Source organism: Lytechinus variegatus, chromosome 1, assembly GCF_018143015.1.
Source record: "Lytechinus variegatus isolate NC3 chromosome 1, Lvar_3.0, whole genome shotgun sequence".
Classification (NCBI taxonomy): Eukaryota; Metazoa; Echinodermata; class Echinoidea; order Temnopleuroida; family Toxopneustidae; genus Lytechinus; species Lytechinus variegatus.
The window spans coordinates 65,466,068-65,480,865 of NC_054740.1; the positions used below are offsets into that span (position 1 = coordinate 65,466,068).

A 14,798-nucleotide genomic window follows, 5' to 3' on the forward strand; every position below is an offset into this window, starting at 1 on the left:
ACCATGGTAGTTGCCATAATGGCAAATTTACAACAGATGCAACTCTTCATGAAATGGGCCCCTGTATAATTCACAGTATTGATCATGTCACATCAGGCACATCAGACCCTGTCACATAGTTCCATGCAAGTATTGCGGTCGAGTTGTTGGTGATTGCCAGCAACCAAGTTTCGAGCATGTTCGAACTTTTCTGCTTGCAAATCAAACTTGTTTCTGAGGGCAACTTGTGGGTAGCACAAATAGTTACCTGCAAGTCACACGCAAGGCTTGCACAGGACGATGTTACAGGGCCTTTACCAGATTCACAAAAAGCTAAAACCAAAGCTAAGCGTCCATCCCAACAACAAGTTGATTTGAACAAATAAAGAAAAATTGGAGAAACATAACACGGAAAATTTCATCGAAATCGGATGTAAAATAGGAGAGTTAAGACATTTTAAAGTTTTGCTAAATTTCACAAAACAGTTATATATGCACATCTTGGTCGGTATGCAAATGAGGTGACTGATGACATCACTCACAAAGTATTTCTTTTGTATTTTATTATACCAGTATGAAATATATAAATATATAAATATATAAATATATTTCTCCTCACTGGAAGGCAGTTGCTGGAAGGTGAAATTAGTTTTCTTCCTTCATGAACATGGGGAATTACAATTGTTCTAACATTTTATGGTTCAGTAAAACTGTTCCTTATTGTCAAACCTGTAAAAATGGAAATATTGTATAATTCAAACAATAAAAAACAAAAGAAATACTGAGTGGTACATCATCGACTCTCTCATTTGCTTGTTGCCGGGTTGTGCATATAACTGTTTTGTGAAAAATGAGCGAAACTTCAAAATGTCATAACTTTCTTATTTTACATCCTATTCTGATGAAATTTTCAGCGTTATGCTTGTTAGATTTTTCTCCATTTATTCAAGTCAACATTTTCTGGGTTGGGCTTGACCTTTAAAAATCTTACTTGAGTTTATTTCTCAAAATAGCAGCCACATCAGCACACAAAGGAACTATTCCTCTCCTGCTGCTGTTGACAACAAATGCCACTGCCTTAGCTGCCACATCTTTGTCATGGACTAGATCGGTCAAACCAGCTAGTGAACCTGTGTTGGAAAAAAAAGTTAAAAAAGAAAATTCAGTGTATATTGGGGGTGAAGAGACAATTTGATCTAAATTGTTGCAAATACATGTTTATCCCTCAATCATGCTGGTATTTGACACCTGCACAATGGAGTGAAATATGGTAGAATAATTCATAGCCAGCAATTTTGCAATATTTTTGGTCCACTTAGGGAGGGGGGGGAGTTGAGATGCCCCTCTCCTATAGGCTACTGTACAAAATTAGAAAGGAAGTGGGGTGTCTCCTTGATATCCAGTATTTAGGAAGGTATATTCATTGAAACCATCCCCAATAATCTAATTTAGAAATGTATTTAGAAATGTACCATTTCTGTCAAATGTTAGCATATTATACTTGTATAGAGGACTCTCCAGAATGATTCCATATAATCGCTGCCAATGCATCATACATGTACCATCAAATAATTACCTCGGGGGCATTTATTCAGAAAAGTATATCCTATCAAACTAAGTTTTACTTTGATATCATGACTTTGGAAATCAATATTTACTGAAAGGTGAAACTCAAGTAAAGCACAGGGGGCCACTTCCATTTACAAGTGGATACCATTCATGACCAAAAGGTAAAAAGGATCTCTTTTCAAGATCAGGCATGTTTCCTATATGTATATAACGTAGTAAGGGTGCCAAAAACAATAAAGTAATGAAAAAGGATTTATATTTTGCGAGGAAAACTATGTGTTTACGGTCCAATCTGCGAGGGTATTAAAAGAATAAAAAAAAAAATTTATAAAAGATATACTTTTGCCCCAACACTACATATTTAGGGTACTAAACCCAATGAAAGTAAAGGTAAAGCCGACATCCATGACAAAACAATTAAGATATCGTTGTACATGTTTAGGGGGTCAATTCAGGGAATTTTTGTCTAGAGAAACCGTTTTGTTTCCAATACTTGTTAAGGGTAGGGTTTCACACGCCAATACTTATTACGGGGTGCATTTTCAGAACATGGAAAATACTTGTTTAGGGTGCTTTTTGAAACCCCATTGTAACGCATGGTATCAACTCGTCAATGGAAGCCCCCCCCCCCCCCCCCGGGAAGTAAGGTTAGCATGCACAGATTCAAGTCAAGTTCAGTGTTCACACAATGTGAAGGGGGTGTGGCCATAAATGTGAACATAATGTACATGTAGTACATCTGCCATTGTGTGATACATGATAGACACAACATTGATTACATACTACGGGTGGTCTGACAGGTGCACTATGTATGATAACATCCAACGTCACAATGAAAATGTTGTCATGTAGTTTAGACAATTGGGTAATTGAGGGGGGAGGGTAATATTTTCTGGAGAAAAATAGTTGAGTACAGATTTATACGGAACTGGTCTACAAGCAGTTGGTCTTCAGACAGTCTCATTATGGTTTAAACCCATTTAGTTAACTAAACCCTTTAGCCTAAAAATAATAATTAATAATAATAATTGGCATTAATGGCGCTTTATCAATCTACGACTGTTCAAAGCGCTTCACATTTATTATTACCTGGTCACTGGATTCATAGCATTTCAAGCAGCCTGTTAGGAGCACACTTGCTATTAGAAGCAGTCTAATTTTCATTTAGTCTAATGCACACATGGTCTCTATTCTATTTCGTCTAGTAATCAAAACAGTTTGCCATTCTTATCTAATGAAAATTTGATTTGTATACTAAACTTTTCATATAATATGTAACCATGTATGGACTCAGTGGTGTAAATGGTATATTGGCTCGATGTTATACATGTAAGACCAAATGGTTTATATTTATAGACAAATTGCTTGCTGATGAACTAGGTAGATATCGAACAACACCGAATAGAAAGTAGAAAAACTTGATGGACAGCAAACTGTGATAATACCATTTATACAAATTTGGGCAATATGTAGAGGGGTGGAGGGGGTGTAATTGTAACTATACATAGAAAAATATTAAAGACCAAAGAAATTATAAAAACTTCATTACATCATCATTTTAATTTTCCAAACACTGAGAGATAAATTTTCAACATTTTTTCATAACACCATACTCACTAAAGGGGAATGAAACCTTTGGAACATGTGCACTAGTGTTGAACGGAAAAATTAAGGAATAAGAACAAAGAAAATTTGAGAAAAATCAGACAAATACTGAGAAAGTAATGAGCATTTGAATATTGCGATATCACCACAGATAGAGATCCTCAATGTGTCAAAGATGTGTGATGTCACATGTTAACAGCTTTCCCTCTGGTGGACTATAAAATACCTCCAAACTGTCTCTTTTTGCTCTTTGTTATGGTGATACCATGGTGATATAAACTCTTTTATCCATAATGTATTCTTTGAAAACTGGCATTACATGTCCTCCTATAGAAAGAATACATGATCTTCTGATAGATGTGATAAAAGAGGCAGTTTAAAGGGAAATATGTACAAAAGTTCCAGGAGAGTTGTTCACATGTGACATCACACATTACCAATGGAAGGATCTCCATAGCATTAGTGATCGCAATATTAAAAATGCTCATAATTTTCTCATTATTTGTCCAATTTTTGTCAAACTTTCATTGATCTATTTCTTTGACATTTCTGTCTTCACACAAGCTATCTTGTTTCAAAGGTTTCATTTTCCTTAAGAACATAAATGGCTTGAAAGGGCAGAGGGGTCACTGGGTTTTCAATCCTTTTTAAAAAACAGACTCATTCTAAAGGGGAAGTTCCTGAAATTTTTTCTTTGGAACAAATAGTACCACAAAAATAACACTGCTGAAGGTTTGGGGAAGATCCATCAAGGATTTCAAAAATGATTACCATTATTGTTATCTTATTCTAAAATTTTGACATCATATATGAGCAGTTTTCCCCATATATGGTGGAGTAATAAATCAACAAAATTTGTGCATTTTAATATGGGGCAGCTGCCGGTATGATGTCACAAATCAAAATCTTTAAATTTCAATAACTTTCTCAATCTTTGGTGGATTTTTCTCTAAGCTTCGTCAATATTCTTCATAATTTTTCTGATATTTTTACAAACAAATTTTTCATCGAGGTGAACTGACCCTTTTAGATATGATTCCTCCATTTCCACTCTTTCATTTTTATAGTGTTTGACACAAATTATCAGAATTTTGCCCCAAGTAGCATCCATTCCTGGACAAACCACACATAAAATGACATTATTGTAGTTTGTCTTGAGTCTTAATTCACTTCACTTTGATGTCAAAAATTGTTTGCAAAACTCTTAATGCTGATTTTTCTTCAGGTGATGATGATGATGCTGATAATAGTGATGACAATTATGATGATGATGTTGATGATAATTATGATGGTGATGCTGATGATGACAATGTTGATAATAAGGAATAAGCTGAGTTTGATTATGCTGATCATGATAATAGTGATGATGATGCTGCTGTTGATGATGGTCCTAATAATAATGGTATAAGACAATTCATATGCATGCAAGCATGTTTTTCTTCAAGACTTTTCGAACAGAATAGCATTTAAATTCCCGGTAAATCCCACCCCCAAAAGAAACATTCAAGACACGGACTGATGTAAAACGAATGATACAATCAGCATCGCTTTAATACATTAGAAGAAAGAATCTACTTGACAATTTTCTGCAAAATTCTGAATGTAGTTCAGAGTTTGGCTTTGTAAAGCTCAAACAAGTATTGATTCATAAAAAGTAGGGCAGATCATCACCCCCCACTGGGGATGAAATGTGGCAGGCCCAACCTTTACTGGCTAGCCTAACCCTTAGAATAGACTCATTTGACTTCACTATAGTTCTAAACCAAATATGAAAGTGGTACAAGATTTATCCTGTATACTGCACCTCTTTATTCGACGACATTCTGCCGACATGATTTATGAAACCATAAACATTTCAATTTGTGTTAGGGTTAACTGGTGAGAAATATTTTTCTATTCATTGGGGTTAAAGACACAAAAAAGAAAGCAAGTTAAATGATGGTTTTTCAGAGACAAATATCTTGAAAGTGTTTGCACAGATTTAATTTTTTTTCTTGATCTTTTCTATACTCATCAAATGATTTTAATATTTTTTTTTGCTTTATGAATTATATGCAGGCATAGAGAACATATGTCGGCCTTCATACTTTTCCTTCATACAGTTGACTATCCTTTCCTGCTTATAACATTTTTCACTGCAATGCATTGATTAGGTGTACAGGGAGCATAGAGAGCTAAGACTTTGGGGCTTATCCTGTGAGAGAACGTGCATGTACCACAATATCCTCAGCTTTCAAGTATTTGTCGTTATTACCTGTTCTATTTTTGCCCTTTTTATTTGTCCAATGTTGAAAGGCTAATCCCACTGTAAAAATCACACAGAAAGCAGTCAGGGAAGGGATTTAATTCTCTACAGTAAGGTCCTTTGACAGAACTAAGCCAAATCTTTTTCTTTCATTGAGCTTTGGGCTCCTGTGTGGATGTATTCACACCTACACTAAAGCATGAAAATACCTGTACATCGCAAGCGACTGTTAAGGCTTTCAAATCAACCTAAAATTATTTCTAATTCATATCTATCTACAATAGATAGGCCTAACTCTCATATAAGCCAGCAACCAAAGTTTGCCATTCATCTAACAAAGGATATTGGCTTACATGTATCTCACATAATTACATAACTTTTTCATTACGGGCTTTGACCTACTTAAAAAAAAATCCCTGAAATCATAAAGAAAACCCTGCAAATGATTCTTGAGATTTTTAAATGCAAATTTGCAGATATTTTGTTTCAGGGATATATGCAGGAACTTTGCTTTTGAAAAACTGTGGCAAAATACAGGAGCCCCCAATTCCCAAAGATTACCAACAACTGTAACTATCATGGTAACAGCTTGGGCTCAGCAGCCAATCACAAAAAGAATATTCCATGGAAATTACAATACTGGCAAATTTACAACAATGCTAATAAAGCATGTATAAAACAGATTCCAGGTATTTTGTTTCAGGGATGTTGCAAAAAACTTTGCTTTCAACTCTGGCAAAATAAAATACCCGATAAGAAAAAAATTAAGGTATGTTTTGTAATGAGACGTGTGTGAAACATCCATATCAACAAATTGGGCAGAGGACAATAATACACCTCTGAATAGAAGGGAGGTGTAGAAAAGAAGCGGCTGAGAAGTATACAAAACCATCTTGCCTTGCCAGGGGATAAATCTACGAACACTAAAGAAATCTTCTCCCTTTTCCCTTCTGGCTCCTTCAAGCTTTCAATGTTTTTATTGTGCATCTTTCAGGTAATTCTTGCATTTCCAGTCATGTATCCCCACTAAGATGTAACCTTCTTTATCTTTCTTCTCTCCTTTGGCTCCTATCCTTCTTGCGTCATTTCTGCCTTGGAGATGTTATTATCATGTCAAAAATTAGAATGTATACCGTATACTTTGTGACAGATCATGGCATGGAAATTGCTTGTACGTTTAAATGATGAGAAATTAACGAGACTTTCTTATATGAAAATAAAATCATTTGCAGCTCGTTTAATAATACAAATGAAATTTCGAAGGGGTATCTAACAAGAAATTAATCTGAAGTTGAATTCAACAAAGTGATCTGATTTCTGATGGAAAATGACTAGGTTGGCTTGCCTTGTAATAAGCATGGCATTCCATTAACAGACAGACTATAAATGTATCTATCTATCTATCTATCAGTCAGTCAGTCAGTCAGTCAGTCAGTCAATCAGTCAGTCAGTCAGTCAGTCAGTCAGTCAGTCAGTCAGTCAGTCAGTCAGTCAGTCAGTCAGTCAGTCTGTCTGTCTGTCTGTCTGTCTGTCTATCTTTCTATCTATCTATCTATCTATATCTACTTTTTCAGAATTAGATATCTTTGGGGCCCATTTGTGCCAGTACATGTAAGTGATCTGTTTGAGAATAATTGAGTTTGTAACATCATTTTACAAGACTTACTGTCTGCTTTAAACTCTTGGATCTGCACTCATAGATTTCGTGGATCATTATTTTTAACTTTTTAATAGTCAGTCAAGAACTCAGGAGCATTTTGGAAGACTAGTCACAGGTAATGTAGAAAAAAATTCTCCATCATGGAATTGAACAGTCCAACCCCACATGGTGGGAAAAACAAGACTTTTAATGATGATGACTGAAACCAGTTATTCTTTGTATTAGGCCGATCTTTGTATGCATGTTTCTTTAAATAAAGTTTATATAAATTCATTGTCTACATAGAAAACACTGAACAGGATTCTCAAAGCCTGATCTCAAAATGGTGAACGCAACAACCAAAATCGGAGCATTCCTAGTAGCCTCGCAAAAATAACCCTTCAAAAAAGCAAGGTAAAGGATTACAGTGTCCTTCAAATCTTCAAACATTCAAAACTCATGCCATTTCGAAGGATGTTTTGGAGACAATTTTAATGATGGAGCTACTGTACTACAAAGAGAATAATCGTTGGTGATGTATGTTGAAAACATCTGTACTCAATAGAAAAGATGAGGTAAAAATATCCTGAAATTAAGAATAAAGAGTTATTATTAGGCTAAAGCAGGAAGAAAAGGCGAGTTAGAGACATACACATTCACGAGGTGAGAGAAGGAATGCAAATGTTCGAGAGAGAGGCATAGTCTGAAAGCTTACAAATAAACAAGTAACAAATACCTCAAATGAAAATAACAACAATCCCAATTTTGGGGGGTGTCATCCAGCACTGTCTTCGGCATACTTTCAATCAATTAATTCTATCATTATGTAATTGAGAAGATGCTTCACTGTAGAACCCAGACTTGGTGTAACTTATATTGATCTAGAAGAAGTATAACTATCCAAATCTGCAAACAGAGTTAAATATTTAAATCTAAAGGAAACAAAAATACAAAAATGTGGCAACTGACAATATGACATGAGCTCAGAGAATTCATCACTGTTTAGCCTACGTAATGTTTTAGAGTTCATCATATTTGTGTCTTCTTCCTTTTTTAGAATATACAAATATTTGCAAAAATGATTTCCCTTATTAATTAAATAACATTTCACATGATTGTAGGGTAGCATGTCCCTTTAAGAATCAATAAGAGTAGATTCGAGCTGAGATGAGGAAGGAACAAAAAGTAGGAATCGTCTAAATTCTACAAGCTTCAAGTATCCTCTTTCAAAATCTTACCACAAAATGGTAAAAATGGGATTAAAAAGGCTGCATTAAAGATTAAAAAGACAAGGAAGTGTGATAACCTTGTAATGTGACTATCTTCTAAGTTCTCAAAAATATTTTTTCATAAACCCCAGCTTAAATGAAAAATAAACTTTCAAAAGGCAAGTCCACATCCTACATTCCCTGATGCATTTTCAGGTTAGTGTGGAACAAATAAAAAAAAATATGTATCCTCCCATTTTACAAAGGTCTATATAAACTCTGACATTTAACAGTCTCATGGTACATTAATTCGCTTTGTGTATATAGGCAACACCCCCTACCTCCCAGAACCTGAACAAAAATGCAATTCCTTGGAATTTTGGAAACCTTTAAAGGACAAGTCCACCCCAACAAAAACTTGATTTGAATAAAAAGAGAAAATTTCAACAAGCATAACACTGAAAATTTCATCAAAATCGGATGTAAAATAAGAAAGTTATGAAATTTTGAATTTTCGCTTCATTTCATATAACGGTTATATGAACGAGCCAGTTATATCCAAAATAAGAGTCGATGATGTCACTCACTCACTATTTCGTTTGCTTTTTATTGTTTGAAATATGAAATAGTTTGATTTTTTTGTCATTGTCATGTGAAATGAAATTTCATTCCTCCCTGAACACGAGGAATTCCATTATTTTAACATTTTGTGCTTCAGGCAAGTAGGTCCTAATCATCAAATTTGTAAAAATTGAAAAATTGTATAATTCAAACAATAAAAAAACAAAAGAAATAGTGAGTGACATCATCGACACTCTCATTTGGATGTAACTGGCTCGTTCACATAACCATTTTTTTTAAATAAGCAAAACTTTGAAATGTCATAACTTTCTTATCTTACATCCGATTTTAATGAAATCTTCAGCATGGTGTTTGTCTGATTTTTCTCTATTGATTCAAATCAACATTTTTCTGAAGTGGACTTTACCTTTAATATTCCATCATATTTTGAAGAACAGCATATTTTGCATGATGTGATTTCAACTTTGGGGGTTCACAATACAGTGTGCCAGCCATCGGTTTCGACGGGAAGGCCAATTTCTAACTTGGGGGTTGACATCGCCAGTGCTGGCAGCGCACAGTGCTAGTATTCTAATGATTCACAAATGAATACCGTGGCAAAAGCGGTGGAAAAATTCACTGATAACGGTCTTAATTTTGTAAACAGAAATATATTTAGGAATATGTGCAAAATTCTCCCCCACCTCCTAGACCCTGGTTGACAGCATATGCAAGCCAGCTGAGTGGCATGCATGCAGTGTGCGCCACAGGGATTCAAGATGTCGACTTTTTCCCATGAGGCATTGCGAATATTGGCCTGTCCACTGCAACTGATAGGTTGGGCACCATATTGTGAATCCATCGAATAGGATGAACAAAAAACAAAAATTTTGAAGTCCATCGCCTTTTTAAAGATGAGTAACTATATAGGATATTGAAGACAATATACATGTACTGTACATGAAAATCTGTGAAGATGTTGTAAATTCCTAAAATTAATCTTCAAATTTTACACTCCCCACCCGTAAAGTAAAGGCTAAAATCTACAGGTTGTATATAAGTAGCTTTAGCCCACTCTTAGAGTCGAGTTTATAGGAATGTAGATAAAGGGATGAAACTTTGTATAAAACTTAATATTAGTTTACAAAAGCAGAAAAATCAGATATTTTTTTGTTAACATATTAATAATGATTTGACAATAACAGAGATAATTTGACAAAGAAGAGAGGCCAACTGATTACTGATAGATGGAGAAAAGGAAAAAGACAAACAAAAGGGGGGAAAGGGGAAATGAAAAAGAGGATGAAAAGATGGGAAAATAGAAGAATACATAAATAAGAACAAAATAAGTTGATTAATATGATTGTTATGATTGTAAATTTGTAATCCAGTATTTTTGTAATAATACCAACTATTTTTTAACAAAATTATATGATTATGAACACAGGCGCGTAGCCAGGGGGGCGGTGGGGGCGGTCGCCCCCCCCAAAACGTCCCCAAAAAGAAAAAAAAGAAGGGAAAAAAGAGAGGAGAAAAGAAAAAGGGAAGGGAGGAAAGGGGAGAAAGGTAGCTTTGTGTTTTTTTTTCTTTTTATTCTTTTTTTTTCTTAAAAGAGAAACTCCATCACTCTTGCTCTAAATTTATATATGATTTTTTTCTTCCGCGCTGCGCGCGGTTAAATGACATATTGCAAATCTCCATTGTTTCCCCCACCCTTTCTCTAACCCTGTTTTTCCACCTCAGGTATATGTGTTTCTTACCGGTTAAAGTTCAAATGTATCCATTAGGGCATGGAATTAGAGTAAGGCTACGCCAAAGTATATGAAGTTATCTTTTTTTAAATTGATCGCGCAACTTCTGGTCGGGTCGGCTCCGGGCGGGTAAAATTTTATATCAATTTCCACCTCCATAAAGTCAACTTCTCCTGCTTTTCAGCTCATTACCAAACAACCATAATTCTGGGGCAAACAGGTTCCTAAAATTCGCGTCGTATTAAATAAAGAAGTACAATATAATTTTTTTATCAAATTCTATTAAACTTCATGTCATTTCCCTTCACATTCATCTCCTGCCCTGTTTTGCGCCCTCAGTTTGAAATGTTGAATGACACTTAAGTTTCTTTATTATTCAAAATGAAGCACTTCAGGATAAGTCAAAGAAATTAGGAATCCTCTTTTTTTAATTTAATTTCAATAAATCACAGAAGTTTCAACTTTCTGCGCACTATTTCCTCATAAAGAAGTTCAATAATCTTAGAAAATCATTTTAATTAGAGCCGATGGTGGTATTAGACGTATCTGCATTATTTTGATGAAACGTCCGCCCTTTGAAATTTCACAGTTTCATTGCTCTGCGCGGGGCTGAATATCTTTCTCCCGGCATATATACACTTCTTCTCCTCTGTTTTGCGAGTTAAAGATATGCACTGTCGCTAAATTGTTTGTAATCAAATCTGATCTTTCCAAGGGAAGTATTCAATATATCTTTGAGAAGACCCTTTAGTCGGGACCCTTTTCATGGCAAAAAAACTGATAAAACGCTTTAGCTTCCGCGCTTCGCGCGAGGGTATTATTTTAATTTCCTCCAATGTATTCCTTTTTTGTGCGTTCACAATCACTTTTTGAAAACAAATTAAGGTTCATGAAAGCAATGTTCAATATCACAATGCAGGGCTCCACACTAACCCATTTTTTCTACTGGTCCAACCTATTCATGTCGGACCAGTAGATACCCAGTTTTTCAAATTTTTACTGGTCCGAACCTAAAATCTACTGGTCCCAAAAAGTAAAGAAAACATTTTAAAAAAGGCGCAAGTTTATTTTTCTAGCCTTTCGTGACCCCCCCCCCTAAAACGAAGGAATGAAGGACAAAAAGAAAGCAAGACAGAAACGAAGAGAGTAAGAAAGAAAGAAAGAAGGAAAGAAGGAAGGAAGGAAAGTCAGAAAGAAAGGATGGAAGGAAAGAAGGAAGGAAAGAAGTAAGGAAAGAAGGAAGGAAGGAAAGAAGGAAGGACAGTAAGAAAGAAAGAAAGGATGGAAGGAAGGAAGGAAAGTAAGAAAGAAAGGATGGAAGAAAGGAGGGAGGAAGGAAGGAGGGAGGAAAGAAGGGAGGAAAGAAGGAAGGAAAGAAGGAAGGAAAGTAAGAAAGGATGGAAGGAAAGAAGGAAGGAAAGGAGGAAGGAAGGAAAGAAGGAAGGAAAGAAAGAAAGAAAGAAGGAAGGAAAGAAGGAAGGAAAGTCAGAAAGAAAGGATGGAAGGAAGGAAGAAAAGGAAGAAAGGATGGAAGGAAGGAAAGAAGGAAGGAAAGAAGTAAGGAAAGAAGGAAGGAAGGAAAGTAAGAAAGAAAGGATGGAAGGAGGGAGGAAGGAAGGGAGGAAAGAAGGGAGGAAAGAAGGAAGGAAAGTAAGAAAGAAAGAAAGGATGGAAGGAAGGAAAGAAGGAAGGAAAGAAGGGAGGAAGGAAGGAAGGAAAGAAGGAAGGAAAGAAGGAAGGAAAGAAGGAAGGAAAGAAGGAAGGAAAGAAGGAAGGAAAGAAGGAAGGAAAGAAGGATGGAAATAAGGAAGGAAGGAAAGAAGGAAGGAAAGAAGGAAGGAAGGAAAGAAGGAAGGAAGGAAAGAAGGAAGGAAGGAAAGAAGGAAGGAAGGAAAGAAAGAAAGGATGGAAGGAAGGAAGGAGGAAGGGAGGAAAGAAGGGAGGAAAGAAGGAAGGAAAGAAGGAAAGTAAGAAAGGATGGAAGGAAAGAAGGAAGGAAAGGAGGAAGGAAGGAAAGAAGGAAGGAAAGAAATAGAGAAAAAAAATTAAAAGAAAGATTGAAAAGAAAGAAGGAAAGAAAACAGGAAGAAAACAGAGGAAGAAAGCTAAAACTATTATCATAAATAATTTGTTTCTTTTTTGGCTCAATTAAAATAGCTACGAAAGAAAGTCAGAAACCAAGTGTATCAACACACACATAAATGCATATGTGGGGCTATATGTACATGTATTCAGACGATACCACCCGAGACCCGATCTGTTTGAACCAAACAGAAGTGAAAATTTACCCTTTTACTGCTTACAGATGACAGAGTTACTCCAATTTTTAGGAAATATGGACATTGTAAGAGCCTTTCATGAGTATGAACCGTGAATTTTGACAGTTCTGTGAGAGATTTCTGCCAGAGTTTAGCCAGGCTTCGTTCGTGCGGCCAGTGGAGAATTCACCATGTGGATTGTGTGGCTGACTACATGTACACTGTACGCATGCTGTATAGTACTCTAGTAACACGTGCGATTCATTCTGTGTGTAGGCCTATTCTGTGTGTGAATTGCAGAATTGAACGGGGGGAAATGGTTTGCTGTGAATTTGACCATTTCTGGAAAAGTTATTGGCCCAACAATGGTTTTTATTACTGGTCATGTCGGACCCTTAAATCTTGCTATTTTTGGAAAAATTACTGGCCCGACAATGATATTTTTTACTGGTCATGTCGGACCAGTAAATCTTCCAATTTCTGAAAATCTACTGGCCCAACAGCGATTTTTACCGGTCTGGGACCATCGGACCGCCGCTAGTGTCGAGCCCTGCACAATGAGTCAACTGAATTGGAGCTGAAATAGGCACTAGAGACAAGAGAGACGGCTCCTTTTCATTTTAATTTCTAAAACACCAAAAGCTTCGCGCTTCGCGCGGGAGGGGGAAACTCCCCCTCCCTGCACCCACCCCCTAGGGAGCGCGCTTCGCGCGCTCTTTAAGTGTTGGCACGCTTCGCGTGCATTTACCGCCCCCTCCAAAATGAAATCCTGGCTACGCGGTTGTATGAACACATCTCCTTTTATCATTCAAAGATTAATGTTTGATGCAAATAATAATTTGCATTAAATATGCAACTATTTGTTGTCAGTATGCCATTTAAATATCATCAATGAAGTCTTGAAGAGTAAGTTACCAACCAATACACTCCACTAGCTGGGCACGGGCTGTGTACAGATTTTAGTGGTTGGTAGGCTACGAACGCTGTCGCTCCCACGTTCGGGGTCTGTTCCGGCGAGTGGTAGGCACTCCAATCCCCAAAGAGTCGTAACCAATGTCAACTATCTACTTTCTTTCAAACTTACCATCTTTTAGTCCTCTCATCAGAGCCGATTCTGTCCCCCAAAGTTTCTCGAAAGATCCACTAGGACTTCCAATGGAGTCTGAGCTATTATCGGAACCAGATAAATCCATGGCGACTCCCACCATCCAGTTGTAACTTTCTAGAAATAAAAAAAAACAATTTCACTTCTCCATGGTATCGGATCGAACCAGTGACGCTTTTCTGTAAATCAATCCCTCATATGCACTGCGCAGCGAGGCTTTGGCCTTGTCCACCCAATTCCAAAATCACTGCGCAAGCCAACTCCTGTGAGTTCGAAGAAGTTACTTTCAACTTCAAATTGTCATGCATCTGATGAAAATTGAACATGAAATTACCGTTGATGGTATCTCAATGACACTAGTCTTTCACCTCTCTTTGTATTTTATTTTCAAAGACATCGAGAGTTCGTGTGATCTGTAGTAACTGATATTTTAATGAAGACGATATATACAAAAGACTGATTGATGATATATGAGGTAATCTTTCCTACTCTCACTGCACTGATTCCAATTTCATCACAGCGCCACTTCTGGTAGAAGCACGCACATGCTCGACAGGTGGAATATACAACCATAGAGATATATCTCTAAGTATTCAAAATGTTTCGTCAAGGTATTGTTAGAAATGTGAAAAATAAATAAATGAATAAGTAAATAGATAAATAAATAAATAAATAAATAAATAAATAAATAGATAAATAAATAAATTCTTAGTTCATTCAGGGAATTGAGCCGAGTCGACCGGATACATTTCCGTTACATTTATAATTAGACAGCCGTCTACTCATCACAGACATATTGGATATAATTCTAATTGTGGACTGGCCCTCACATACATCCACAAAAAATGAAGTGCTATAATTTAGCACTTACAGAGCTT

The 14,798-nt window shown here is 36.2% G+C and overlaps 1 protein-coding gene across 2 annotated transcripts in view; it reads right to left on the reverse strand.

Moving 5' to 3' along the window:
• Positions 1–14,362, reverse strand: part of LOC121420067 (restin homolog) — a 35,088-nt gene extending 20,726 nt beyond the window's left edge. The window contains exons 1-3 of one of the 2 annotated variants that reach the window (XM_041614605.1): positions 14,255–14,362; positions 13,900–14,037; positions 971–1,109 (exon numbers count right to left, since the gene is read on the reverse strand). In XM_041614605.1, coding sequence (XP_041470539.1) covers positions 971–1,109; positions 13,900–14,023 — 263 coding nt within the window. In that variant the 5' untranslated portion in view covers positions 14,024–14,037; positions 14,255–14,362. Of the gene's footprint in view, positions 1–970; positions 1,110–13,899; positions 14,119–14,254 lie in introns of those variants that run through there. The other variant, XM_041614598.1, reaches the window with a different exon arrangement.
• Positions 14,363–14,798: the final 436 nt, after the last annotated feature.